The 27,754-nt window shown below is 45.3% G+C and overlaps 2 protein-coding genes across 2 annotated transcripts; both read right to left on the reverse strand.

Moving 5' to 3' along the window:
- Positions 1 to 1,003: 1,003 nt before the first annotated feature.
- LOC147100303 (uncharacterized) lies at positions 1,004 to 9,566 on the reverse strand. The gene is made up of 4 exons (XM_085967851.1): positions 9,471 to 9,566; positions 7,250 to 7,312; positions 5,095 to 5,191; positions 1,004 to 2,900 (listed from the first exon to the last, which is right to left on the reverse strand). The coding sequence occupies exons 2-4, from the start codon at positions 7,290 to 7,292 to the stop codon at positions 2,411 to 2,413; spliced, it is 630 nt and encodes a 209-aa protein (XP_085823977.1). The 5' UTR covers positions 7,293 to 7,312; positions 9,471 to 9,566; the 3' UTR covers positions 1,004 to 2,410.
- A 2,707-nt stretch (positions 9,567 to 12,273) lies between these two features.
- On the reverse strand, positions 12,274 to 26,504 carry LOC147100304 (uncharacterized). Its single transcript, XM_085967850.1, has 4 exons — positions 26,413 to 26,504; positions 18,244 to 18,309; positions 15,746 to 15,899; positions 12,274 to 14,055 (listed from the first exon to the last, which is right to left on the reverse strand). Exons 2-4 carry the CDS (start codon positions 18,284 to 18,286, stop codon positions 13,566 to 13,568), a joined length of 687 nt encoding a protein of 228 aa, XP_085823976.1. The 5' UTR covers positions 18,287 to 18,309; positions 26,413 to 26,504; the 3' UTR covers positions 12,274 to 13,565.
- Positions 26,505 to 27,754: the final 1,250 nt, after the last annotated feature.

Here is a 27,754-nt window from a genome sequence, read left to right on the forward strand (position 1 = left end):
TCTTCCCTTTTTTTAGCTACGTCGTTGGTACCAACATGTATCACGACAACTGGCTGTTCCCCCTCCCCCTCCAGAATGTTCTGCACCCGCGCCGAGACATCCTTGACCCTTGCACCAGGGAGGCAACATACCATCCTGGAGTCTCGGTCGCGACCACAGAAACCCCTATCTATTCCCCTTACAATCGAATCCCCTATTACTATAGCCCTGCCACTCTTTTTCCCTCCCTTCTTTGCAACAGAGCCAGTCATGGTGCCATGAGCCTGGCTGCTGGTGCCTTCCCCCGATGTGTCACCCCCCCCGACAACAGTACCTAAGGCGGTGAACCTGTTGCTAAGGGAGACAACCCCAGGGGATTTCTGCACTACCTTCCTGCCCTTGCTCTGCCTTTTGGTCACCCATGTACTGTCTACGCTGGCCTTAACCTGCGGTGTGACCAACTCACTAAATGTGCTATCCACACCCCTCTCAGAATCGTGGATGCTCCAAAGTGAGTCCATCTGCAGCTCAAGGGCCGTCATGCGGTCCCACATGAGCTGCAGCTGGACACACTTCCCGCACACATCTCCTGGGAGAGGTGAAAAAAAACAGATAAAAACCCAGGCCAATTCATAGAATCATAGTTTTACGACACAGAGGGAAGCCATTCGGCCCCATCTTGTCTGTGCCGGCCGAGAAAGAGCCATCCAGCCTTATCCCACTTTCCAGCTCCTGGCCTGTCGGAGAAAATTAGGGGGGAAAAATTCAGGCAAGTTCCTTAGGCAATTGAAACTGGTCCAAGAGACCATAATAGTGATCAGGCGTGGGAACTTTCACTGATTTTCACCTCCCTAGGGCACCGAGGCTAACTGTGGCTTTTCAATGACTAGATCCAGTAAGGTTGGCCAACTCAACACCGACCATGGGTCATATCTGCTCAGGCCACACAGGGCAGTGCATTTACTCACTGGACCATTGGGAGCGCTTTAGGCTTTAATTTCTGAATAATAAATGACTGAATTAGGACAAATATAATGCTGTTATTTTATTTAAAGCTTTTACATTATCTTTATTCTGTGCATTACAATGTATACACTACTGACCACTTTCATATATTCATTTATAATCAATTCAACATTCATATTAATGCTAAAATAAAAATGGAACTATTAAAATCCAAGTTATTAAGTAATTTTCACAGACAATACAATTAGATATTAATTATTGAATAATGGGCAAATTGGTTGAGGTTTTTTTTCACACATTTATATGTGAATGATTGATATTTCTGTGGATCTGACAAGGACAGGAAGGATTAAGATTAGAAGATTTAATGCACCTTTTACCAGTTGGTTGCTCATTTGGTTGATGGGATTACTGGACAAATATTGGTCACTTTATTGTACTATCTTTATTACCGAGGCTGAAAATGGGCCAGTTCTCGTCTCCCTGACCATGGGAGTGATTTTAACCCGACTCGCTCAGCAGAAACCTGGCGGGTGGGCAGTTAAAATCGCCCCTGGCTCTTACCTGTCCGAAAGCCGCCATGATCACAGCATCTGCAATTTTAAGCTGCTCTCCTGAGCAGGCAGCAAGGGCAGATGCCCGGAGCCAACAGGGTCCTTCTTCACCTATGCATGTTGCGGCCCGATGACATCATTGAGACCCGACTGTAATTTTAACTCAGGCCTGAGCGGGGAGTCCGCCTGGAGTTAAAATCAGGGCCTTGTATCTTTGTATCAATAAGAGTGGAGAATAACAATTGTAACTTCGGAACTTTTTTTCTCTCTGTCTCTCTCTCGTTCTTTTTCTCTCGCTCTATGGCCGGAATTTTCTGCAGGTAGGCGGGTTAGGGGCCGAGATGGGTGGGAAACCCGGGAGGCCAGGTTTTCCGCAGGCCCTGCCGACTTTAACTGCTATTGTGTTAAAATGGCAAGTATCGTTCCGTAAAGAAACAAAAGGTTCTACTTTCACTTTTAAGTTATTATGGGTTACAATTTTATTCTAATTACATGTCATTGGTTCCAGATTTGCAGATTTTGTGACATAATTTGATAATTTTAACAGACATTCAGGGGTAATTAGGAAGAGTCAATAGGGTCATGGGAAAATATGTTGTCGGTTGTAACAAAATTGTTCAGTTCTTACCAATTATTGGCAGCGCAACTGGAATATATTTATATTGGGGATATGTCGATGGGGTTAGATGAAGAAGGGTGGGAGGAGGCTCGTGTGGAGCATAAACACCGGCATAGACCTGTTGGGCGGAATGGCCTGTTTCTGTGCTGTAAACGCTATGTAATACTATGTAAACACCGATATAGAATGGAGACTGGTTACTAAGGTCTTTTACATTATGATTGGTTTGAAGTTTAATTTGTATTCTCAGTCGCTAATTAACCTCATTAGTGTCAGAATCCATCAAGCAACTTTAAGACAATTGCGCTTCTTCCAACATTGTTACCGTGGATTCTGCCTCAGAGACAGGTTTCTTGATTCCATGAACCTCAGTTGGCATGGGTTCCCTCAGGTTTTCAACTCCTTCAATGAATGCTCCACTGAAAAACTGCATGAAAGGGGTGAAAATCTGTTGCAATTGCTCCATTGCCTGGGTGAGATCTTGCTGCACCGTCTCTTCAAAAGTCTGATTGAAATTAGCAAGCATGGGGTTCAGCTTCAATTGGTTAATGTTTTTCTCCAGTATCTCTAGTTGTTTGATAATCAACAGGCCGTTCGGTTTGGAAGTGTTTTCTTTTGGCCCTTGCAACTCTTCAAACAGAGAGGACAGCGTGTCGCTGACCATACTAACCTGCTTCTCAAGATCTATTTCAGCGGTTTTCACCTTCTGCTGAAGTTCACTTGTCAGAGAAGTTATGTTCTGTGGTAAATTTTTAAAATAGGCACTTAGCTTTTGGATTTCCCTGTGAAGGAGAAAAAAATATATAAATCTACGTTTTGTACATCACAGCTGCGGAACCTTTGCTTGGTACAGAGGTTATACAATGTGAAACCAGTGAAATAGGAATTTTATCTCTGGAAAATGTTGTGATAATTTACTGATCTTTGCGTCTTGGCTGCCCAGTGAGGAGAGATGGGTAGTGTTATAAATCTCATCTTCAAGAAACTACTTATGAAATAACGCTGGACGGCCAGCTGGTGGCGCCGTCCAAGGAGTATAAATATTCGGGCGTGGGCCCCAGCTTCCCAGGGACATTTTGTAAGACAAGGAGCTAGTGAAGTACAACTAGACCTCCATGTTCTGAAACAAGTTGATTAAAGCCTTGCTTTATACTCAAACCAAGTGCGTAGTGAGTTTTATTACATCAGGTAGGATATGATTGCTCTTGAGAAAGTCGTGAAGTGAGCAACAAAAATTGATTCCTGATATCAGAGATTTAATTGATAAAGAAAGGAAATTGGTAGCCTTGGTTTTTTGACTTTGAGGTAACCAAACTGAAGTTTTTAAGCTTATGAAGGGAGTTAACTACACCGGTCCATGTACAGGAAACTCTCGATTTACCGACACCCAAACAACCGGAAATCTCGGTTAACCGGCAAAATTCAGGAGTAGGTTCAGTTAAGTTTTTCTTCATATTAGTGGCCGTTTCTTGATTCTTGGCTGTGTAATCGGGGGTTTCTGCACTTGTTGCTAAGCAACAGGGACGCTTGGTCTGTGGCCGGGCTTCTTGCACCTGTTGCTAAGCAACAGGGAAGCCTGGATTTGTTGCTGTGTACGGAGCTCTGGTACCTTTTAACTATACCTCTCTGTAATCCGGACTTTTTGATAAACCGGCACCACGCCGGTCCCGTCAGTGCCGGATAAAAAAGAGTTTCCTGTAAATGGTTCAGATTCAAGGGGACACCAGTTAAAAATGAGGATGTTAGAAAGGATGTAATGAGAAGTGGAGAGGTGGGGAGACTTCGTTGAGCTTAATAGCTTTTTTCTAATCCTAAATATTCTGTTTTTTTGTCATCTTTTTACTGGGTATTGATTAATTACTTGTTGAAATTACTGGAATTGTATGACGAATTATTACTCTTAACAAAATGCAAACTAATGTGTCATGGTAAAGAACATGTAAAGGTAATCTGAGAATGACTTGAGTATGGAAAGGCACAGAATGACCTGACCTGAGAATGACCTGGTCACCTATCAGATGTACAAGAGCCTGGGCATAAATAGAGGGGAAAAGTGGGAGAGAGGCATGGAAAGCCAACAGGTGAGCACGAATGAGAAGATCTGAAGGAATGTTTTGGATGGATGGACCCAGGCACGAGAGGTTGAAATCAGAGGCCGCATGCAATTAAATGACGGAAAAGAGAACTTAGTTAAGAAATATTGATTATGCATCATCCATAAAGGTTAACGAAAGAAATAAGAAAAAGGAAATTTATTGTCTATGTCTCCCTTTGTTCCTGAGTCACATCAAAAACCTAAACAAACCATATAAATTATCAGTTGACTGCAACTTAGGAATTGGCTGTGTTTCAGCCAATACAGCAAGAGCTGAAAATCTCGATGCTGGACTAGAAAACACAACAACATGAGGAGAGATTGGGTCGATTGGGCTTATACTCGCTGGAGTTTAGAAGAATGAGAGGGGATCTCATTGAAACTTATAAAATTCTAACAGGACTAGACAGACTAGATGCAGGAAGGATGTTCCCGATGGCAGGGGCGTCCAGAACCAGGGGTCACAGTCTAAGGATAAGGGGTAAGCCATTTAGGACAGAGATGAGGAGGAATTTCTTCACCCAGTGAGTGGTGAACCTGTGGAATTCTCTACCACAGAAGGCAGTTGAGGCCAATTCATTAAATACATTCAAGAAGGAGTTAGATATATTTCTTAAGGCTAAAGGGATCAAGGGATATGGGGAGAAAGCAGGGACAGGGTACTGAGTTTGAATGATCAGCCATGATCTCGTTAAATGGCGGAACAGGCTTGAGGTGTCGAATGGCCTACTCCTGCTCCTATCTTCTATGTTTCTATGTAAAAGAAAACTAGAAGAACTGTGACCAGACCGTGTGTACAATCACACTGTTGCCTCACGTTGCTCACTATTCTTTTGGCAGAGGTTTAACAGCGATATAGCAATAGGAGATTAAGTACTTACTTCATTGGTTTGACAGGTTCAGGAGGAGGTGCCACAAAATTTGCATTGTCAATTAACATAACATCCGGCTCACCTGGGAGGGCATGAGCCTCAATTCCTGGTCATGAAAACAAAAATAAACATTTATCTTAGAGATCAGATGAATAACTACATCACCCACACTCATTAACTATTTATTTTCTGCCAATTATCTGCCCTCCTCTCTTGGAGATGATGACATTTGTTGGGTCCAGTTCCATTGGTGCCAACAGGCCTTCGTATATTACCCAAATGTCTGTTCTTTATGTGTGAGCCTAGACAGTGTCACTGAACTACTTGGCCATGGATAATATAATCTAATCTGATCCTGTCCTCACCCAAGTCCCTGCACACACACTAGCCAGCTAGGGTCACTACAACAACAACTTGCATTTATATAGCACCTTTAACATACTAAAACATCTCAAGGCGCTTCACAGCAGCATAATCAGACAAAGATTGACACCAAGGTAACGAAAGGAAAATTAGGATAAGTGACCAAAAGCTTGGTCAAAGAGGTAGGTTCTAAGCAACATCTTAAAGAAGGGGAAGAGATAAGGAGAGGCAGTGGTTAGAGAAGGGAATTCTAGCGCTTAGGACCTAGATAACTGTAGGCACAGATGTCAATGGTGGGGCAAAGGAAATGGCGGATGCACAAGAGGCCAGACTTGGAGGAACACAGAGTTCTCGGAGGGTTGTAGAGCTAGTGGCGGTTACAGAGCTAGGGACGGGCGAGGCCGTGGAGTGATTTGAACACCAGGGTGAGAATTTTAAAATTGAGGCATTGGTGGAGCGGGAGCCAAAGGTGGTCAGCGAGCACAGGGGTGATGGGTGAACGGGACTTGGTGCGAGTTAGGACACGGGCAGCGAGCACAGGGGTGATGGGTGAACGGGACTTGGTGCGAGTTAGGACACGGGTCAGCGAGCACAGGGGTGATGGGTGAACGGGACTGGGTGTGAGTTAGGACACGGGGCAGTGAGCACAGGGGTGATGGGTGAACGGGACTGGGTGCGAGTTAGGACACGGGGCAGCGAGCACAGGGGGTGATGGGTGAACGGGACTTGGTGCGAGTTAGGACACGGGGCAGTGAGCACAGCGGGTGATGGGTGAACGGGACTTGGTGCGAGTTAGGACACGGGGCAGTGAGCACAGGGGTGATGGGTGAACGGGACTGGGTGTGAGTTAGGACACGGGGCAGTGAGCACAGGGGGTGATGGGTGAACGGGACTGGGTGTGAGTTAGGACACGGGGCAGTGAGCACAGGGGGTGATGGGTGAACAGGACTGGGTGTGAGTTAGGACACGGGGCAGTGAGCACAGGGGGTGATGGGTGAACGGGACTTGGTGCGAGTTAGGACACGGGGCAGTGAGCACAGGGGGTGATGGGTGAACGGGACTGGGTGCGAGTTAGGACACGGGGCAGTGAGCACAGGGGGTGAAGGGTGAACGGGACTTGGTGCGAGTTAGGACACAGGGTAGTGAGCACAGGGGGTGATGGGTGAACGGGACTTGGTGCGAGTTAGGACACAGACAGCGAGTTTTGGATAAGCTCAAGTTTATGGAGGCTGGAAGATGGGAAACCAGCCAGGGGAGGGCTGGAATAGTCTAGTCTGACGGTAACAAAAGCGTTCATGAGGGATTCAACAGCAGATGGGTTGAGGCAGGGGCAGAGATGGGCGAGATTACAGAGGTGGTCTTTGTGAGATAGTGATCAGTAGCAAAAACCTTTATTCATTTTCCCTTTGCCTTATATTCTTGTTTAGAATTGACCCACTCACATTCACGTAACGCAATCTACAAATTGAAAGATTAAGATATTGCAATATCTTTTTAATTTTCCTGTATTATTATTTTCTGTTTTTACTTGTTCTGCTTGTGTACACAGATTGGAAGATAATTTGGGTCACCTTGGACAGCTTTCCATAGAGACCTCGAATTCCCATATTATAACTTCTAATTGCCTCTTGACTGATTCCAGAGTGTTCGTCTCCATTACTCTCTCCAGAAGACTATTCTGGGTATTTAGAAAATAACTCCAGTCTCTGGAGTGGGACTTGAACCCACAACCTTTTGACTCAGAGACGAGAGTGCTACCCACTGATCCAAAGTTGACATCAAAAATGTTTTTGTGACATACCTTTCACCACAAACAGCATCAAAGTAACCACAAGTATCTTCATGATGATCAGGTTCTCAACCCCTACAAAGACAATGTAAGCTTTTAGATCTTGAGAATTCAATGACTTAGACATTATATGAATGGAGACTTGTGGAACACAAGACCCATATAAGGAAAGTGTGTAATCCAACTATTATTGAAGCCCTTTGATGGACAACCTGCAACCTTTCATAGGCAATGCTAAGTCAACAAGGAAGTCCCAGATCCTGCGGTGGTTGACAGACCTTGTTTTAATTGTCTAACCCTATCCCCACCTGTCTCCTTGGTAGCTCCCAATGAGCTACAGTTAAAACTAGAGTTAAACAATTACCGCTAGTTAACATTTATTGGCTCAAAAAATGACAATCTCATTCAGAGAAGCCACAGGAATGGTAGATGTAAAAAGAGTGGTGCTGAAGGGAATGCACTTCGCAGGTTGGGGTTAAAGCTATACTCAGCAGTGGGCCAGGCTATACCAACCTAAAAGGGTTTTTGATGCTAACACTGGGTGACAAAATTGTGGGAAAGTATTTCATTCCCTAGCACTTCCGATTTTCCAAAATTCTAGTGCCAGCAGGATTATCTAAGACCAAGTTGATCAATTCATATTCTTCCCAAAGAGTCAGGAAGACAAGAGAAATCTGCTGGTCAGTGCAGACTGAATAACTCAGCCCCCTAAAAGATGAGAATTCAGTCGATTCAATCATACCTACTGACAGAACCATTTTTATTATACTGATACCAGAAAATGAAGCAGCAATTATTGTGAAAAGAATACTCACTGCAGGCATTTTAAAGATAGAACAATCAACAGTCGTGGAATTTAAATTGAGAAAGTGTTTTTGCTCAATAATTTTTTTTAAGTCAAGGCAATAAACTTATTGATGCTGGGTGACTGTAATTCCATCCAAAATATACACCAGCAAGGATATATCGTATACTATCACTTGATTAAGAATGTACATCAGATCAGGGTTGTGTGATGTAGTGGGCCGGAGCCCTGTCCTTTTATCACTGGGACCTGGGTTTCAATTTGGCCCAGCTTTATGTTATGAAAGTCTTGTCTCTGTGATTGCTGAAAGACTCCTGCACACTAGGAGTATGAAGCAGGTCCAATTCAGTTCCTAATAGGTGATAAACCTCTGCAATTCAAAATCAACAGCAGCTTGGTAATGGAATTCTTGAGGTTGGATTTAACTGCATTCAGGCGCAATGCAGAAAGAGTCCAACCGTTCTATATCACGCTAACCTGAATTCTGAATTCCTTTTCTTAAATCCTTAACAAAATGGTACCAAAAAGCATTACCCTTGACAGATGCAAATATTAATATCTAAAATTGAGGTTCACATAAATGAGCTTGTTTGCGTTTTATGACGTGTAGCATTTTGAAGTAATTGGCTTCATTTCATTTATGCTGGAGGTGGTCAAACCTCGAATGGAACAAGCCGATCGGTGGTTTTCCAGCTCATGGTGGTCAGCTATCACCAAGGTGTATGCAGATAAATAGTTATTTGACTCCTTAAGTCCTTGATCATTTACTCAATGTTTACTTAAGTAAAATCAATAATTTTGTTCAGTACCTTTTTATTGCAGATAAAAGTTTTTAATATTCGCTCTTACTTGCATTGCAGCCAAGATCTAGTTTCTGTTATTGAACACAAGCACAGGCCACTTCAATATAAATTTCCACAGTTTCTAATAGAAGAGCAGATTTTGCTTCTTCTTTTCCAAGATTTTCCCGCTTCTTGTGAAGGCGCTGACCCCAGGGGGCGTACAGTCCCTCGGGTGATGGCGACCCTCTGGTATCTCGCCTAAGTGACCCCATTTCAAGTGGACAGCGAATGTCAGTAGGCTGCTCAACCACAGGGAACATCACCGACCAGCCCGATCCCGTCCGCATGTGTGCGCGACTAGTACAGGCCATTGGATAATGATTAGGAAGAGGAATCCCGGCTGAATTTCCCCTCTCGGTAGAAGCAGAGACATGAGGGCAATTGTAAATGCCCTAACACCAGTGCAAGGATCGAATCTGGTCAGTACGTCTCAGTAAAATAGCAGACACTGAGCCATCAGCAGACCCAAGCGAAATTTCACGTGAGCAAAGTTGTTTGGTCTCCACCAAAGAAAACTCTGCTGCATTTTAACTATTTCTCTAGCACTGTTGATTAATCCTGAAAAAATGTCAGAAACACTTCTTACCTGCCCGAGCTTAGTCCTCCTGCTTTCTGCTGTCTCTGATTTCCCAACCTCACATCTCTGAGATTTATTAACCTGCTCTTATCTATTCCACCCGATAAGTAAACTGTAGAGATTTGGGTTTTTTTCGTTTGTTTTTATTAAGTTGAAGGATAAAGATTTTTGACCTTTCAATGTTTGTGCATAGCAAACATAGATAGATGTTATCGGCTGGTGTTAGCCTGATGGTGTACACTAAACACAATCTAATTAAACAGAAAAGCCAGTGACCACTGTAGTTAATTGTTTCTGTGTCTGGACATGAAGTTGTTGTAAACTGCCTTGCCCTCAAAATCATGGACTAAATCTATAGCAGGAATTCTCCTGATCCCAGTGTGGTGCCTGAGAAGGACATTGGGATTGGATTTGGTTGGAGGAGGATAAGACCACAGGCAGGAACAGACTTTCTGTATATCACACAAATGACCATTCATGTGTGAGCCTAGACACCTTGTGCAGGCTATCTGGTCATGGAGAACGTCACAGGTAAATCCAGTGCTGTTCTTGTTCAACATCCACACAACAACAACTTGCATTTATATAGCGCTTTTAACATTGTAGAATGTCACGGGGCTCTTCACAGCAGCGTTATCAAGCCGCATATGGAGATATTAGAACAGGTAACCAAAAACCTGGGAATGGGTGACCGCCAGGCAGAGTAGTAGGCACAGGCAGGTAGTGCAGGGGTCCTCTGTGGCCATCCCCCTCTCAGACAGATATACCACTTTGGATATTGTTGGGGGAGCTGGCTTATCGGGGGAAGGCAGCAGGATCCAACTTCCTGGCACCAGGGGTGGTTCTGCTGCACAGGACGGGAGGAAAAAGAGCGGTAGAGCTATAGTGATAGGGGATTCTATTGTAAGGGGAATAGATAGGCATTTCTGCGGCCGCAAATGAGACTCCAGGATGGTGTGTTGCCTCCCTGGTGCAAGGGTCAAGGATGTCTCGGAGCGGCTGCAGGGCATTCTGGAGGGGGAGGGTGAACAGCCAGTTGTCATGGTGCATATAGGTAAAAAAACGGGATGGGGTCCTAAAAGCTGAACATAGGGAGTTAGGAGGTAAATTAAAAATAGGACCTCAAAGGTAGTAATCTCAGGATTGCTACCAGTGCCATGTGCTAGTCAGAGTAGAAATAGAAGGATATTTCAGATGAATACGTGGCTAGAAGAATGGTGGAAGGGGGAGGGATTCAAATTCCTGGGACATTGGAACCGGTTCTGGGGGAGGTGGGACCAGTACAAACTGGACGGTTTGCACCTGGGTAGGACCGGGACCGATGTCCTAGGGGGAGTGTTTGCTAGTGCTGTTGGGGAGGGTTTAAACTAAAATGGCAGGAGGTTGGAAAGCTGTGCAGGGAGACAGAGGAAAGGGAAGCAAGGATTGAAGCAAAAGACAGGAAGGAGAAAAGCAAAAGTGGAAGGCAGAGAAATCAAGTGTGTAAATCAAACAGGGCCACAGTAAATAATTATAATTATAAAAGGACTAAGAGTGTTAAAAAAAACAAGCCTGAAGGCTTTGGGCTAAAAATTGAGTAGCGCCCCAATTGAGGCGCTAACTTCGCCAGGGCGCTAAAAGTAGAAAAATTAGCGCCCCCACGCCGGAAATTGAGTGGTTGTGCCCCAAGAGGGAAGCGGGGCGCTACTGGAAGTGCCCCGCATCCCTCTTGGGGCGCTGTGAGTGAATATCGTGGTGCTACGTGCCGCAGCGCACTGCGGTATTGCAGGCCTTCCTCCCCTTCTTAAAGGGGAGGGGCCTTGTGCAGCGCAACCTAGGGGCCCAGCTGGGCCCCCGGGGATCGGGAGTGCAGGCAAAAGAGCCCGGCACCCAAGAGAAGTGCCGGGCTCTTGGAGCGCAGCCGGCACTCCGCGGGGGGGGGGGGGGTTCAGGAGGCCGGGGACGGGAGTGCAGGCAGGTGCTGGCAGGCGGCCAGCAACAAAAATGGCCACCCCGCACCTCGCCTTTAAATTGCGCCTCCCCGGCCGCAGGTACGCCCCCCTGACCCTGTCGGACATAGCGTCCGGCTGTAAATCAGGGGGCGCTCCCGAAGATCGTGGCCGGGGCGTGAGCGGGGCACTGCGCACACCAATGACGTCATCGCCAGTGGCGCAGCGCTACCGGTTAGTGCCACCACTAACCTCCCGCTGAATTTTGCGGGAGGCGTGGGCAGTGCTGCGCCCTAGTTGGTTTGCGCCCCACTTAGCGCCCTCTTAAGGCGCTACCGGGTGGCGCTACCAACTGAATTTTTCTCCCTTTGTGTCTTAATGTGAGGAGCATTCGTAATAAGGTGGATGAATTAGCTGTGCAAATAGATGTAAACGGATAGAGAGAGAGAGGTAGAGACGGAGAGGTTTATGGAGGGAATTCCAAGCTTAGGGCCCAGGCAGCTGAAGCCACGGCCGCCAATGGTGGAGCGATTAAAATCAGAGATGCGCAAGAAGCGAGAATTGGAGGAGCGCAGAGATCTCAGAGGGTTACAGGGCTGGAGGAGTTACAGAGATAGGGAGGGGCGAGGACATGGAGGGACTTGAAATCAAGGATGAGAATTTTGAAATTGAGGCGTTGCCTAACTGGGAGCCAATGTAGGTCAGCGAGCAGAGGGGTGATGTGTGAACGGGACTTGGTGCGAGTTAGGCCACGGTCAGCGAGCAGAGGGGTGATGGGTGAACGGAACTTGGTGCGAGTTCGGATACGCCGTGTTTTGGATGAGCTCAAGTTTACGGAGGGTGACAGGTGGGAGGCCGGCCAGGAGATAATTGGAACAGTCGAGTTTCTGCTTCTGAGCACAAGTCACTTTTATTCTGTGCATTACAATTAATACAGCACATAAGCTATTGAGCACTTTCAAAATACATTTGCAACCTTTGGTGACATTACAACAGTTAACATATAAACGCAGTTACTAAAATATAAGCATCTCAAGTTGTTACATATTTTCAGAAAGAACAAAATTAGTGATATTATTTATCAGTAATGGGTGAGTTAGTTGGATTTGTTTTACATTTTTATATGGCCCCAGCATTTTGTCGGATTTTTCTTCAGATCAGACATGAACAGAGTTGATTAAGATTAGACTACCTCATGCACTCTACTCTAGTTGGCTGTTCGTTTGTTTCTATCATCTGATGGGTTTGTTGGAGAAGTATTTCTTGTTCAGTGAATTATCTTTATTATTCAGGCTCAAAGGGACTCAATTGTAAGCTGCCATTTGCCTGACTGACTGTCTCTTTGTATCATCTGTAAGAATGAGCAATAACTACTGTAATATCTCAACTACTCCCTCTCTGTGCCTTTGCAGCCAGTGTACTCCATATTTTCTGTTTACTGTACAGAAGGGTTCGATGAGCCATGATGTTCCCCCTGCCCACTCCATCACCTCATCCAACCACATTCATCTGTCTGCCTCTTGACGTATTGCCAAGCTCTTTCAGACAGTAACAATCCTGAAAACTTTCCCAGAAATAGCATGCCATTTTCTGATCACAATGAACCTCTTCATTTCTCTCTTAATCCAGTTCAAGAATCCTCTCATTAGCCAATTAATTTCTAGCATATGATGGTAGCACTAGGACTCAAAATCCCCAGGCTGCTGGTACTCGAGGTTCCAGTTGCAGACAATATCCAGGGACAGGCAAAAATTTGGCTTTAATATCACTATTAAGATTTTTTAATAGTCTACTTATATGTCATTGGTCCCCGATTCGTGATAATTGTGACATAATTTGATTGGGGGAATAATATGACATCATCAGATTGGCTGAGTGGATTGGTCTGTGTTATGACATCACAGGATTAAATTTGACTCAGGGACCAATAGGAAGAGTCGATTGGGCCGCTCAGTCAAGGGAAAATTGTGTTGGTTTTAAACATAAATAACAAAATCGTTTAGTTCATGCCAATTTTTTGCCATAGCAACTTGAATATGTTTATATTAATTATAAATACCGATATATAATAGGGGCTGGTTACAAAGGTCTTTCACATTATGATTGGTTTGAAGTTTAATTTGTATTCTCTGTCCCTAATTAACCTCATTGGCGTCAGAACCCATCAGGCACACTTTTAAGGCGCAACTGTAGGCAATGATGCTTCATTCCATTCTGTTATTAATTTTTTGATTTCCTCCTTGGCGTCATGAACCACAGGTGAAAGATATTTCCTCAGTCCTTCGATTTGTTGGGTTATTTTCTCACGGAGTGCCTCCGTGTAAGGAGTGGCTCGCTTGTGCCATTCCTCCAGTTGTTGGCTGGCACCCTCGTACCTCTGGTTGAAGCGATCAGTTATCAGGCTCAGGTTCTGCCTGTAGTGACTAATGCCATTGTAGAGCATCTCCAGTTGATCGTGAATGGCGCTGGTCGTTTCGTTGCCAATGGCTTCGTGCAGCTGTTGGCCGACAGAGGTCAGCTTGCCGTGGACCACCTTACCCTGCTCTATAAGATGGTCGCTGATGGAGACCCCCTTCCACTGAACGTCTTCTGCCAAAGAGGACAGCTCCAGCACTGTTTTTTCAATTAAGCCATCGAAACCGCTACCAAAATCTGATAGGTTTGATCTTTGGAGGGGGAAAAAATGATATAGTGAAGTTTACACATTTTACGTAGATTTACATAGAATCTATAGCACAGAAACAGGTCACTCGCATCAACTGGTCTGTGCCAGTGATTATGCTGCACACGAGCCTCCTCCCACTCTAATTACCTCCTCCCACCCTGCCCCCGTATCCCTCTATTCCCCTCTCCCTTAAATCCGTCTTTCAGATGAGATGTTAAACCGAGGCCCCGTCTGCTCTCTCAGGTGGAAGATCCCATGAAGATTCAAAGAAGAGCAGGGGAGTTATCCCCGGTGTCCTGGCCAATATTTATCCCTCAATCAACATCGCTAAAAACAGATTATCTGGTCATCATCACATTGCTGTTTGTGGGAGCTTGCTGTGCGCAAATTGGCTGCCATGTTTCCCACATTACAACAGTGACTACACTTCAAAAAGTACTTCATTGGCTGTAAAGCGCTTTGAGACGTCCGGTGGTCGGGAAAGGCGCTATATAAATGCAAGTCTTTCTTTTGTTAAATGCATCAATACTATATGCTTATTCAATGCTATCCTTTGTACATCTCTCTGCTTCTTTACTCATTTCTTGATACAAATACACGAGAAGACACACAATGTGCAACCAGCGGAAGAGCAGAGAATACAAAATGAGCTACTAATGTTTATGTTTGAGAAAGCCTATAAGAGACTGGTAGGATATTATTGTCCTTGAGAGTGCAGTGAAGTGAGCAACAAAGATAATTCTGACTGTTAGAAAGTTGGTATGAGCAAAGTTACTGCACTTGTTATCCTTGACTTTGAGGTGACCTCATTGAAATTGTTGTGATTAGGAGGGGAATTGACAAATGTGCACCAGACAAATGTGTACTTTCTGGTGAAGGGGCTCAAACACTATGGGATACAAGTTCAAAATGAGAAAGAAGAAGGGAGTCAGGTGGAGCTTTTTCCACTTTAAAAGCGATTAGACTTGTGAATTACGTTACTGGGGAAAACCATTGAAATGTGCAAGAGATAGTTAGGTTCACTTCTGAGAGAGAAGAGGCTAAGAGATGCAACGAAAAGGTCAGGTATGGAAAAGGGATGGGCATGTTGAACTTAATGGCATTTTCCTGTTGCTAAATACTCATACTTTCTGGTAGAACTTCGTTTGCGATAGAGTACAATGTAATCAGCCTTTAGGACTGGTTCCCAATCGGGTTTCCCAGCGATCTCAGGGAGCCCAGTCAGGAAACTGTGGGCCCGCAGTCCCATTCATTTAAGTGGATGGAAAATCAGGGACTGCAGGGCAACGTTTCCTATAACCTGCGTGGCCGCGCAGCTCTCTGCCAGTCCCGCGCAGACCCTTAAAGGGGCCGCACACTCAAACAAAAATTACAGGGAACATTGCTACAGGGGCATGATCTCCTGACTAGCGTTCCTCGTGAATTGGGGAAATCAGCCCTCTTGTGCGCATCCCCCCAGCTGACTTATATTACGACTACAACAGCATTTATATAGCGCCTTTAACGGAGTAAAACGTCACAAGCTGCTTCACAGGAGTGTTTATCAAGCGAAACTTGATATCAAGCCCCACAAGGAGATATTAGGACAGGCGACCAAAAGCTTGGTCAAAGAGGTAGGTTTTAAGGAGGAGAGAGAGGTAGAACTACCGCCGGAAGATAGCTCCTTTGATAGCCGGTAGCTGACTACTTACATAGCTGATTTGGCCACCTCAGACTGTGCCAAAATTTCCATTGCAACCGCGGTTATGCTACTCCCTATATTGTGCAAGTCCCAATAGGTCTGCTGCCAGGTTACCGATTTGTTGGATTTGGATTCATCCTGGGGTATGACACCACCCTGGGTTCCTGGGCAAGAACATGGAAAAAAAGACTGTTTATGCATGATTATTGTATAAAGATCATGTGAATAGCTACCCCCCTAATGCCATTGCTAATTTGTGTATTTTCCCCTCAGTCTCCTGTCCTGAAGACGTGACCCTTGCTACCATACAGGTTGATGGGTGCCTGCAGCCTGCTTAACGTTCTCACCTGATGTCCATACACACAGCTTCCAGCAGAGGGCACTGGATAGCAATGAGGTTCAGATTTTCCTCTCTCTAGCCCAGGGTCACTGAGACCAAGGTGCTGTGTCCCAACTGCTATTTACACAGTTCTAACACTAACTATAATAAACTAGTGTGTCCACCTCACAGAAACATCTCAAAGTGCTTCACACACAACTAATTACTTTGATGCAGCCGTTTTGTGCACAGCAAGATCCCCAAAAAAGACAGCAATGAGAGGAATGAATGAAGAAGTCAGTGGGCGAGAAATTCGGTGCATTTGCGCCTCCCGTTAGCACCCCCGGAGGTGCTAACGGGACGCAAACGACATTTCGCCCGGGCGCCGCTAACGACTCCCGTTAAATTCGGCGAGAGTTTAGCGGCGGCGGTAACTGGTAGCGCCCCGTTCCACTGCGCAGGCGATGACGACGTCATCACCGTGCGCAGCGCCCCATTTTTGCCCCACCTGCAAAATTGGCCCGTGACCCCTGAATCTGCGCCGGGCGATGACAGCGACCAATTCAGGGGGCGAGAACAGAGCGGCAGGAGGCTCGTGGGGTGCTAAGCAAAGGGGAGGTGGCGGGCGGGGGGGGGGGGGGGAAATCGTCCGGCTTACCCAAAGTGGTCGCTAATGAACTTTTCCCCCCAGTGTGTTTTGGATGATCTTGGTTGAGGGAGGAATGTTGGCCAGGACACTGGGAAAATTCCCAGCTTTTCCTCAGATAGTGCCCTGGGATCCTGAGCTTCAGAACAGCCATGGTGTCAGTCTCAAGTCTCATCCAAAGGACAGCAGCTCTGACAAGGCAGCATTCCCTCCCTCACAGCAGTGTCAAAAATTAATCTCACTGCAATTTATTTTGAAGATAGCCTTAGTTAAAGGAGAACTGAAGATTCACATTAAAGAGATTCGCTTTAATTTTGGACCATTTCACAAAAATAACCCTAATTTGGCAAAAAATCTGTGATGTATAATAATTCCCACTTTATTATGCTTGTTTATATTTGAAGTGTCAATCAAAGTCATAGCATTAGCTAAGCCCACAGTCTGTGGTCTGGCAATAGACCATCTGGCAGATCGCCTCCAGTCTAACTGGGTCACGTGTTCGGCGGCCTTGTTCCCATGACCTTACCAGGGCCATTTTAAGAGTTGCCCGAGAAGGAGCCTTTGTTCAACTTCTGCTCCTCCTACTGCTTCCGTTGAACTTGTCCTGTTTAACAATGCAGCTGAAATCATAAACTCAATGGATAACTGAAAGGAGAAGTCCTCCATTCTCCGGCACTAATGTCCTTATGTCACTAATGACGCTAGTGTGTCAGCTGTGGCTCAGTGGGTAGCACCCTCGCCTCGCGAGTCAGAAGGTTGTGGGTTCACAGTCCCACTCCAGGGACCTGAGCACAAAAAGCTAGGCTGACACTCCAGTGCAGTGCTGAGGGAGTGCTGCACTGTCGAAGGTGCCATCTTTCAGATGAGACGTTAAACTGAGGCCCGGTCTGCTCTCTCAGGTGGATGTAAAAGATCCCATGGCACTATTTCGAAGAAGAACAGTGGGAGTTCTCCCCAGTGTCCTGGCCAATATTTATCCCTCAACCAACATCACTAAAAACAGATTGTCTGGTCATTATCACATTGCTGTTTGTGGGAGCTTGCTGTGCGCAAATTGTCTGCTGCGTTTCATACATTACAACAGTGACTACACTCCAAAAGTATTTCATTGGCTGTGAAGCACTTTGAGATGTCCGGTGGTTGTGAAAGGCGCTATATAAATGCAAGTCTTTCCTTTTCTTTTTCCTTCACCATGGCGAACACATGGGGGTAGATTGTAGGGAGCTTTACTTTGCATGTGGGTCATTCTGTGCTGAGCTGGGATTGCTCAGTGCAATGTTTGATCCCAGTACTGATGTCCCTCACGTATGGAAGAATTGAGCTTGCGTTCTTGCCACTCGGTGATGTAGGACATTGGTGCGCTAACGCTTTGCATTGCCTACGTTCTTATTTATAATACCAAGTGCTCTCTGTGCAACACGGATAATGGAATCTACAAACTGAAAGTCTATCAGTGTAATATATTGCTGTGGTTTTCACTTTTCCGTTTTGTTTTCACTGCTAGTTGTGTTTCGTGTTAGTCTGAAGAGTTTTTGTTATGTACCTTTGACCACAAGGAGCACCAAAGCAACTGCAAATATCTTCATGGTGGTGTCAGGTCTTCAAACCTCTGTAAAGGCGAGAGAATTAAATGGATATAATCATTATATTTAGAGTGGTTTAAGAATAAAGGATTCATTACCAACTATGCAATTCATTACCAAATATACAAAGTAAATATAGAATTAAGTCACTGGAGCAGCACATAGGAGGCTGATGTAAGATAAGATGTTCACTGGTCCTGGGTAGTTGACAGACCCTTTTTCATGATCCTTGCCATGTCATTATTATAATCATTCTTTGTTCCCTTTTCTACTCAACCGTTTAATTTTTCAGATATTTCTTTCTCAGCACATCAAAACTGTGAATAAGAACATAACAACATAAGAAATAGGAGCAGGAGTAGGCCAATCGGCCCCTCGAGCCTGCTCCGCCATTCAACAAGATCATGGCTGATCTGATCCTAACTGCCAATCTACTATCACAGAACCATCTCCTGAATCTAACAGAATTAGACACATGAAATAGGAGCAGGATCAGGCTACACGGTCCCTGGGCCCGCTCCGCTACCCACAGGGCCATGACCGATCCGAACCTAGACTCATGTCCAAATTCCTGCTCGCTCCCCGTAACCCTTAATTCCCTTTACTTCTATGAAACTGTCTATTTCTGTTTTAAATTTATGTAATGATGTAGCTTCTACAGCTTTTTGGGGCAGCATATTCCATGGACCTACCACCCTCTGAGTGAAGTAGTTCCTCCTCATCTCAGTTTTGAAAGAGCAGCCCCTTATTCTAAGACTATGCCCCCTAGTTCTAGTTTCACCCATCATCAGGAACATCCTCCCCGCATCCACCCGATCCAACCCCTTCACAATCTTATATGTTTCAATAAGATCGCCACTCATTCTTCTGAACTCCAATGAGTAGAGTCCCAATCTACTCAACCTCTCCTCATATGTCCATCCCCTCATCCCCGGGATTAACCGAGTGAACCTTCTTTGTACTGACTCGAGAGCAAGTATGTCTTTTCTTAAGTATGGACACCAAAACTGTATGCAGTATTCCAGGTGCGGTCTCACCAATACCTTGTACAACTGAAGCAATACCTCCCTATTTTTATATTCTATCCCCCTAGCAATGAAAGCCAACATTCCATTGGCCTTCTTAATCACTTGCTGCACCTGAATACTAACCTTTTGAGTTTCGTGCACCAGGACCCCCAGATCCCTTTGTACTTCAGTACTTTCCAGTTTCTTGCCACTAAGATAATAAACTTCCTCTTTATATCTAGAGGACTAGAATACAAGGGGGTAGAACTTATGCTACAACTATACAAACCCTGGTTAGACCACGCCTGGAGTACTGAGAGCAGTTCTGGGCACCACACCGTAGGAAGGATAGATTGGCCTTGGAGGGAGTGCAGCGTAGGTTTACCAGAATGATACCCAGACTTCAAGGGTTAAAATAAGAGAGACAAACTAGTCTTGTATTCCCTGGAATTTAGAAGATTAAGGGGTGATTTAATCAAAGTTATCAAGACATTAAGGGGAACAGATAGGGGAGATAGAGAGAAACTATTTCCGTTGGTTGGGGTGTCTAGGACTAGGGGGCAGAGTCTAAAAATTAGAGACAGACCTTTCAGGAGTGAAATTAGGAAACACTTCTACACACAAAGGGTGGTAGAAGTTTGGAACTCTCTTCCGTAAAGAGCAATTGATGCTAGATCAATTGTTAATTTTAAATCCGAGATTGATAGATTTTTGTTAACCAAAGGTATTAAGGGAAATGGGGCAAAGGCGGGTTTATGGTATTAGGTCACAGATCAGCCATGATCTCATTGAATGGTCTAACAGGCTCGCGGGGCTAAATGTCCTCCTCCTGTTCCTATGTTCACTTCTTCCTACAATCAGGCTTTTAACACTCAAGCTTGGCCTCTCCTAATCACCAATACCTGGTATTTAATCTTTTAAACTTTGCTGTCAGCCTCCACCATTGTTCCTTGGACTCTCAATTTAAAACAAATGACAGAGAATGCAAATCAGTAAAACTACATAGTCATACACCACAGAAGGAGGCCATTCAGCCCATCGAGTCCGTGCCGGCTCTCTGTAGAGCAATCCAGTCAGTCCCATTCTCCCGCTCTATCCCCGTAGCCCTGCAACTTTATTTCCCTCAAGTGCCTATCCAGTCTCCCCTTGAAAACATTGAGGCCTAGAAATTGGGTTGGGGCGCCAAAGTGGCGCAAAAGTCGGCGGAGCGCAGGATTTAGCGCAGCGATCGGAGTGATACCGATCGCCAGAAATTCAGTTTCAGTGCCCCTCCAGGGAGACGGGGCGAGGCTCCAGGTGCGCCACGTCCCTCTTAGGGCGCTGAAACTGATTATCGCAGCGCAACGTGCCGCAGCGCCACATGCTGCGGCACGGCACGCTGCGGTACTGCAGGCCTTCCTCCCACTGTTAAGGGGGAGGTGCCTGCAACAGCGCGAACCCCGATCGCGAGTGCCGGCAAATGAGCCCGGCACCAAGGAGAAGTGCCGGGCTCTCGGGAAACAGCCGGCAATGCTGCGGGGGGGGGGGGGGGGGGGGGGCTGCTGGCAGGTGGCCGCCGAAAAAGCGGCCGCCCCACACCTCCACCTTAACTTGCGCCGCTGCCGGCACAGTAAGGCCCCGTGAACCGGGTGCGGGTAGCGAGCGGCGCAACTGCGGCGTTCGCTACCAAATATCGCGAACGGGGCACGAATGGGGCGCTGCGCACACCAATGATGTCATCGGTGGCGACGCAGCGCAAATGCCTAACGCCACCATTAGCGCCCCTACTGAATATTGCCGGAGACACAGCCAGTGGCACTACAGCCACTGACTGCCTCTTTAGGCGCTAACAGGTGGCGCTACTCACCCAATTTCTCCCCGAGTGTCTCCGCTTCCACTACTTCCATCGGCAGCGAATTCCAGGTCCTCACCACTCGCTGCGTAAAAAAGTTTTTCTCACATCCCCCCTGTATCTCTTGCCCAAAACCTTAAATCTGTGTCCCCTAGTCCTTGTACTATCAAATAGTGGGAACAACTTTTCCCCGTCTATCCTATCCAAACCCGTCATAATCTTGTACCCCTCTATCAAAATCACCCCTCAACCTCCTTTGCTCTAACGAAAACAAATCCAGCTTCTCCAACCTGTCCTTGTAGCTAAGATCACCCATCCCTGGAACCATTCTGGTAAATCTCCTCTGCATCCTCTTAAGGGCTTTCACATCCTTCCTAAAGTGTGGTGACCAGAACTGGACCAGTTGTGGCCTAACCAACGCTTTATAAAGGTTCAGCATAACTTCTCTACTTTTGTACTCAATACCTCTATTTATGAAGCCCAAGATCCCATATGCTTTGCTAACCACTCTCTCAATATGTTCCGCCACCTTCAGGGACGCATTAGTAATTTTTGGAGCTTCTTACATCTCTTTGGAGTTTTGCAGGCTGCAGGCTGCCTATTTCCTTCATTTGAATATAAGTAAATGTGCCTGGCTGCTTGCTGTAGAACTCGAGTCCAGTCCACCCCAGACTGATAGGATGAACGTCTCGCTCTCTGTTTCTCTCTGCTTGTTGTAAGGTATTCTATGTGAAACAGGTTTGAGTAACTCAGCCTATCACCTGCTAGACACCAGCTCCTTATTTTTTATTTACCATATGTTTTAAGGTCCTTCCCTGGTAACTTATTCCACAACTCTATTGGGCTATGGGTGAAAAACATTCCACCTGACTTTCCTTCTTAGTCACAATGGCCCAGAAATTCGGGTCGGGGGCTTCCCGCGGGTGCAAGCCCCTGACCTGCACTTAGCTTGCGCGCCGGCCGTTGAGCTGTGGGCCCGCGTGGGATTCCAATCCTGGGCCTCCTCCAACTGCCGGCGCGCAGTGCTTGCGTATCCCAGGGGCGCAGTTAGTTCGATGCGTCCCCTGGGATCATGTGGGCCATGGAGAGCCAATGGTAGCAGGGAATGCTTCATTCATAAGTTTGACAGGAAGGGCTGTCAAACCTATAAATACTACAAGCCCCAAAACATCACTAAAACTTCAAATAATTTTTTTTTTAAATCACATTTTTTAAATAAACTATAAATTACATGAAATAACTATTTTAAACAATAATTTAAATTTTTGAAATTTTTTTTAAATTTTCTAACGGGGCTAAAAATAAACTTACCTTCTTTAAAGTATTTAAAAATAATAAACCTGTGGAAAAAATGTTTTAATTTTAATTAATTCACTACTTACCTTGTAAAAAGCAGGCATGTCTAACTTCTGGAGACTTACCCTCCCGGAGAAACCTGGGGAAAAAATGTAAGTTCGATGCGCACGCACTGCCTCTCCGGCGCACGCGTTCGAACTCTGAACCCCTTCGTTCAGGGGAACGGAAGTGCCGGTTTCCCGCGCATGCACAGTGCATGCAGGAAACCGGCACTTCCATTGGGCCTACGGGTGAGTACCCCGTGCGTACTCACCCGTGGGGACCCGAATTTCTGGGCCAATGTTTACCTGGGGTCCCATTTTCCATCTGGTATTATTAGTATAACCTATTAGCCTGACTGCTCATCTGTTCTAGACAGTACAAAGCTACAAATCTTCTATTTGATTACTGATTGGTATGGATGTAGACCACTTGGATAGTCCCCCTCTTGCTAGAAGATTGGAAGATCAGACAAATCAGACAAAAACTAGCAATCTTCTTCAGACAGCCCTGAAATTCCCTGGAATGGGGCAAAGGCGGTTATAATGGTGTTAGGTCACAGATCAGCCATGATCTCATTGAATGGTCTAACAGGCTCGCGGGGCTAAATGTCCTCCTCCTGTTCCTATGTTCACTTCTTCCTACAATCAGGCTTTTAACATTCAAAACACTCGGATTATTCCCGAGCAATTATGTGGCATCGATCAACCGGTGACAACCCCCCCCACCAAACTCTGGAAAACCGTCATTGTCTTTCCCCCCCCCTCCCTCAAAATAGCGGTCAATAAAATATTTGTGCGTTATATAAATTAGGCCTCTCCTAATCACCAATACCTGGTATTTAATCTTTTAAACCTTGCTGTCAGCCTCCACCATTGTTCCTTGGACTCTCAATTTAAAACAAATGACAGAGAATGCAAATCAGTGGAAAGGCTGTTGTGAGAAGTGGAAATATTCACACTGGTGCAGCAGAGAGTGTTTCCCCCCGCCCCAGATTGGATTTAATGAATATTATTGGGGCAAAGTAAAGGGATATTTTCTGCAGTTGACTGTTCTTTACTGACCTGGGTGCTTGATGCTGACACCGGGCAAGAAACTTTTAGAAAGAGTGTTCCATTCCCTAAAACCACCTATTGAGGTGAATAATCTTCCAACCTCTGTTGGTCTTTGTTCCAGAAGTCCTTGCATCTCATGAAACTTCCACTCTGCCTCCTGACCAGTGTGAATGTTTTAGTTTGATCAGTTCAAACTTTCTCAAATTGTCAGGAAGTTATCCTTTCTGGTCATTTTACTGGACATTGGCAAGTGCGCTTAGAACCCTCTGAAAAATAGCCATTTTCACTGAAAGGACTGTGCCTATTGTATAGGCCACAGATAATGGCACAAGAATTATTGTAAAAAGAATATACACAGCAGCCTTTTAAATATAAAAAAAAAATCTGCAATGAACCCATTCATTTTCCACAATTACTAATATTAAATTTTGAGAAATATAATTTTTTTAACTGATTTTTAAAGGATGTTTCTTTTTAAGCCAGTAAATTTACTTATGCTTGGTGATGGTAATCCCAGCAAAAACATGTACAAGCAGATTCATATATTGCTCCAGTACCTGGTTAAGAATGCGCTCAGCATTAAGTCTATGTGAATTAGCACTGTATCCTTTTACCCCTGGGCTTAAATTCAGCGCAGAATGATGTGACAAGTCTTGTGCGAAATCCAGTACCAGTGGGCACACAGCTGCGTGTAACTCAGGACTAGCTGGCAATAACTTGGCAAACTCAATCAGAGAGGCTGCAACAATGGCTGGTGCAGAAAACTGAAACGTTACAATGATGCAGGGCAGGATTGTTTCCCTGTGATGCATGATGAAGTACAGTAATGATGTTGGGCAGAGATAACTTCACATTCCAACTGTTCCGGGCAATGCCTAACCTAAACTCTGAGTTCCTTTTCTTAAATTCTTTAGTAAAAATGATGCAAAACACTGCAGTTACAAGTATTAAGGTGAATTTATGCTGCAGGTACCAGTCCGAGACTGGCAGGTTACCAGTTTAGACTTTAAGTCAGAGTGGAAGTTTCATGAGACGCAAGGACTTTTGGAACAAAGACCAGTTTAGACTGCCTGACTCCAAATACAATTCTGCCCAGGGGGAGAGGCCTGTCCTTGTTTACAGGCAGGTGCAGAACTCCCAGTTATTAGGAGTTACTCGGAGTGTAAGTGGGAGCGTCTGCAATCTCTAAATATTCAATTAGCAATGAGTCAATGGAAAAAGTGCTCAGGAGCCCCAGAGGTCCCCTGGAGACTTTTAGCACCAAGGTTGACACCACACTGGAGTTACAGCCCAAGTGGTCACCAAACCCAAGTGGAATGAGAATACCTCGTCCAGGGACTCTCACAACACTGCCCTCTGGAGTTGGATCAGGACTTGACTTCGCAGTTATACTGCAATGTTCACATCGCTGTGAAGCAGGAGCTACTTTGTAGCGACACTAACATTGCCTTATGCGTCGAGCCTTAAAATCTAATACTACATTTCACAATGACATTAGCTCGTTCGAAGTGCAGAAATTTAAACTAACTCGTTCCTTGTTGAAGACGGTCAAATCTGTAATGGAACAACCTCAGTCGGAGTAATACAGTCAGTTGTCACAAATTGATCCTGTGACATAGAAACGTAGAAGATAGGAGCAGGAGTAGGCCATTCGGCCCCTCGAGCCTGCTCCGTCATTCAATGCGATCATGGCTGATCATCCAAATTCAGTACCCTGTCCCTGCTTTCTCCCCATATCCCTTGATCCCTTTAGCCTTAAGAAATATATCTAACTCCTTCTTGAATATATTTAATGAATTGGTCTCTACTGCCTTCTGTGGTAGAGAATTCCACAGGTTCACCACTCTCTGGGTGAAGAAATTCCTCCTCATCCCAGTCCTAAATGGCTTACCCCTTATCCTTAGACTGTGACCCCTGGTTCTGGCCACCTGTGACCACCTACAAGGTATCAACTGAATTTAAATAATCACCATTTTATTCACAACATGGCCTCTAAAGTGTTGATTCCATCTATCTACAGGAAACTTTCGATTTACCGGCACCTAAATAACCGGAAATCTCGGTTAACCGGCAAAATTCAGGAGTAGGTTTTACTTCATATTGTATTTGCCGCCTTCCATCTGTTGCTGTGCAAGGGTGTGGCTGCAGCTGCTGCTAAGCTACAGAGACGCTTGAAACTTGAGGCCATTGTTCTACAGTTGTTGCTAAGCAACAGGGTTTGTTGCTTTATACGGAGCTGTCAGCTCTCCCTATCTTTTACTATAGCGTTCGGTTATCCGGAATTTTTGATGAACCGGCACCACGTCGGTCCCGTCCGTGCTGGATAAAAAAAAGTTTCCTGTATCACTATAGATCTATAATAGTTTGGGATGCATCCATCACATTTCAGGCATCATATTGTGTCATGCATGCAAATTTCTTTGTCACACTTATATGTATATAATAGCATATACAAAAAAGAAAGCCAGTCATTTCCTCCAGGTTTCAGAGAAGCTCCCTCAGCAGCAGAGAATAGCCCCCAGTTTGGCCTCAGCATCTGTCTACTTACCACACTAAGACAATGTGGTCTTAAAAAGATAAGCTATCAGGAGTGGGAAGCTTGGGTGGTTTTTCTTCTCCCTTGTCCAGGAATGCAGATGACAATGGCAATGCCACTGTCACCACGCAGGTTCGGACCAACTAACTCAGACCACACCAGATACTGGACCAGGGATGTCCCCAGCCTGTGTGACTTAAAGCCACACGGGGCATTTAGCCACACAGCCATTTGGGGACCTGAATAAAATGGGATACCGAAAAGGGCTTTACATTGAACCGTCGCTGAAGAAAATGTTCATATCATTTTACTAGTTGTCGTGCACTGCTGTTTAAAGCTCAGAAAACACCAGAAGTATCACTTACCTGGCTCAAGCTAGTCCTCCCTGTACGACTGCTTTCTGATCCTCAGCTTTCTGAGGTTTATTAACTTGATGTTATCAATCACATCTGATAAGAGAAGGAAGTTAGCTAATTTGAGTTACGTTTTATCTTTCACATGGTAACATAGGGTCAAGGATCAAGATTTTAGGCCATTCAGTGTTTGCGTCTAGCAAACATTAACAGAAAGTTGAACAAAGTTACCAGCTGATGTTAGTCTGATGGTGCACACTAATCTAATTAAACAGTAAACTAGTTACCCCACTGTGGTCAATTGTATCTGTGTATGGCTGGAAAGTTGCTGCAAACAGGCTGTCCTTGAGAGACGGAAGTAAACCCATAGTTGGAGTGAATGCATCTGAAAACTCCTGTTTACAGTAATAAAGGCAATCCCAGTACAGTCCATGAGCAAGACAAGTGGACTGGATTGGAGTCATGTTATGCCACTTCACATCGCATCAGGTCACATCCTCGAATCCTAGCACAGGAGGAGGCCATCGAGCCTGCGCCGGCTCTTTCGAAGAGCATTCCAGTCGGTCCCACTCTTCTGCTCTTTCCCCATATCCCTGCAATTTTTTTCTCCTTCAAGTATCCCGTGTCTTGAGGCAGACAAATTGAACATTGTGGGGTCATTTTAACTTATTCTGCCTGGCGGGAAACTGACTGTTTCATGTTGGACCCCAGTTTTACTCCCCGCCCGATTTACTTTCCACTGACTTCAGTGGTGATGAAGATCGGGTGGGTGTAAAAACCAGCGTTCGAACAATTCCATCAGTTTCCAGCAAGTGGTGGAGTTAGGTTAAAATTACCCCCAAGTACAATTCAATCTGCTCAGGAAGTACATGCAAAACTAGCCCTTCTCAAAACAGTCAGTTCATCATCAGGTCGCAGTTGTACTGATTTTTGGCCACGTACGGTAGGATTTACAACTGCTGGCTAACTGCTTAAGGGCTGAAAAGTGCTAGGATATGGATAAACCCCAATTACACTTACAGAGGGGTTTCTCCACCAAGTTTATCGTGTTCATTAGTAACAAGCTGTGTGCCATAATTGTCTTTTGCAGGCACAAATAGAACATTTATTAAAATTATTTCTGACATTGAGGAACACCCTTGTTTAAGACTGCTACAGCATGTTTAAGACTGTAAGATGGAGGAGCACTGTCAATGGCTCAGTAGGTGCTAAGGCTTGCAGAGCAGAAAGGTTCAAGTTCCATCTCTGGCCTGTGTGGAGCTCAACCGTTCCCTCGCCTCCCCAGTAAAACCTTCACTCTCTCCCCCAACCCGGTCGTTCCCCACCTTCACTTTCTCAAGTCTCGCGGGGGGGG

Source organism: Somniosus microcephalus, chromosome 26 (genome assembly GCF_052327205.1).
Source record: "Somniosus microcephalus isolate GS21.2 chromosome 26, FLI_Smic_1.0, whole genome shotgun sequence".
Lineage (NCBI taxonomy): Eukaryota > Metazoa > Chordata > Chondrichthyes > Squaliformes > Somniosidae > Somniosus > Somniosus microcephalus.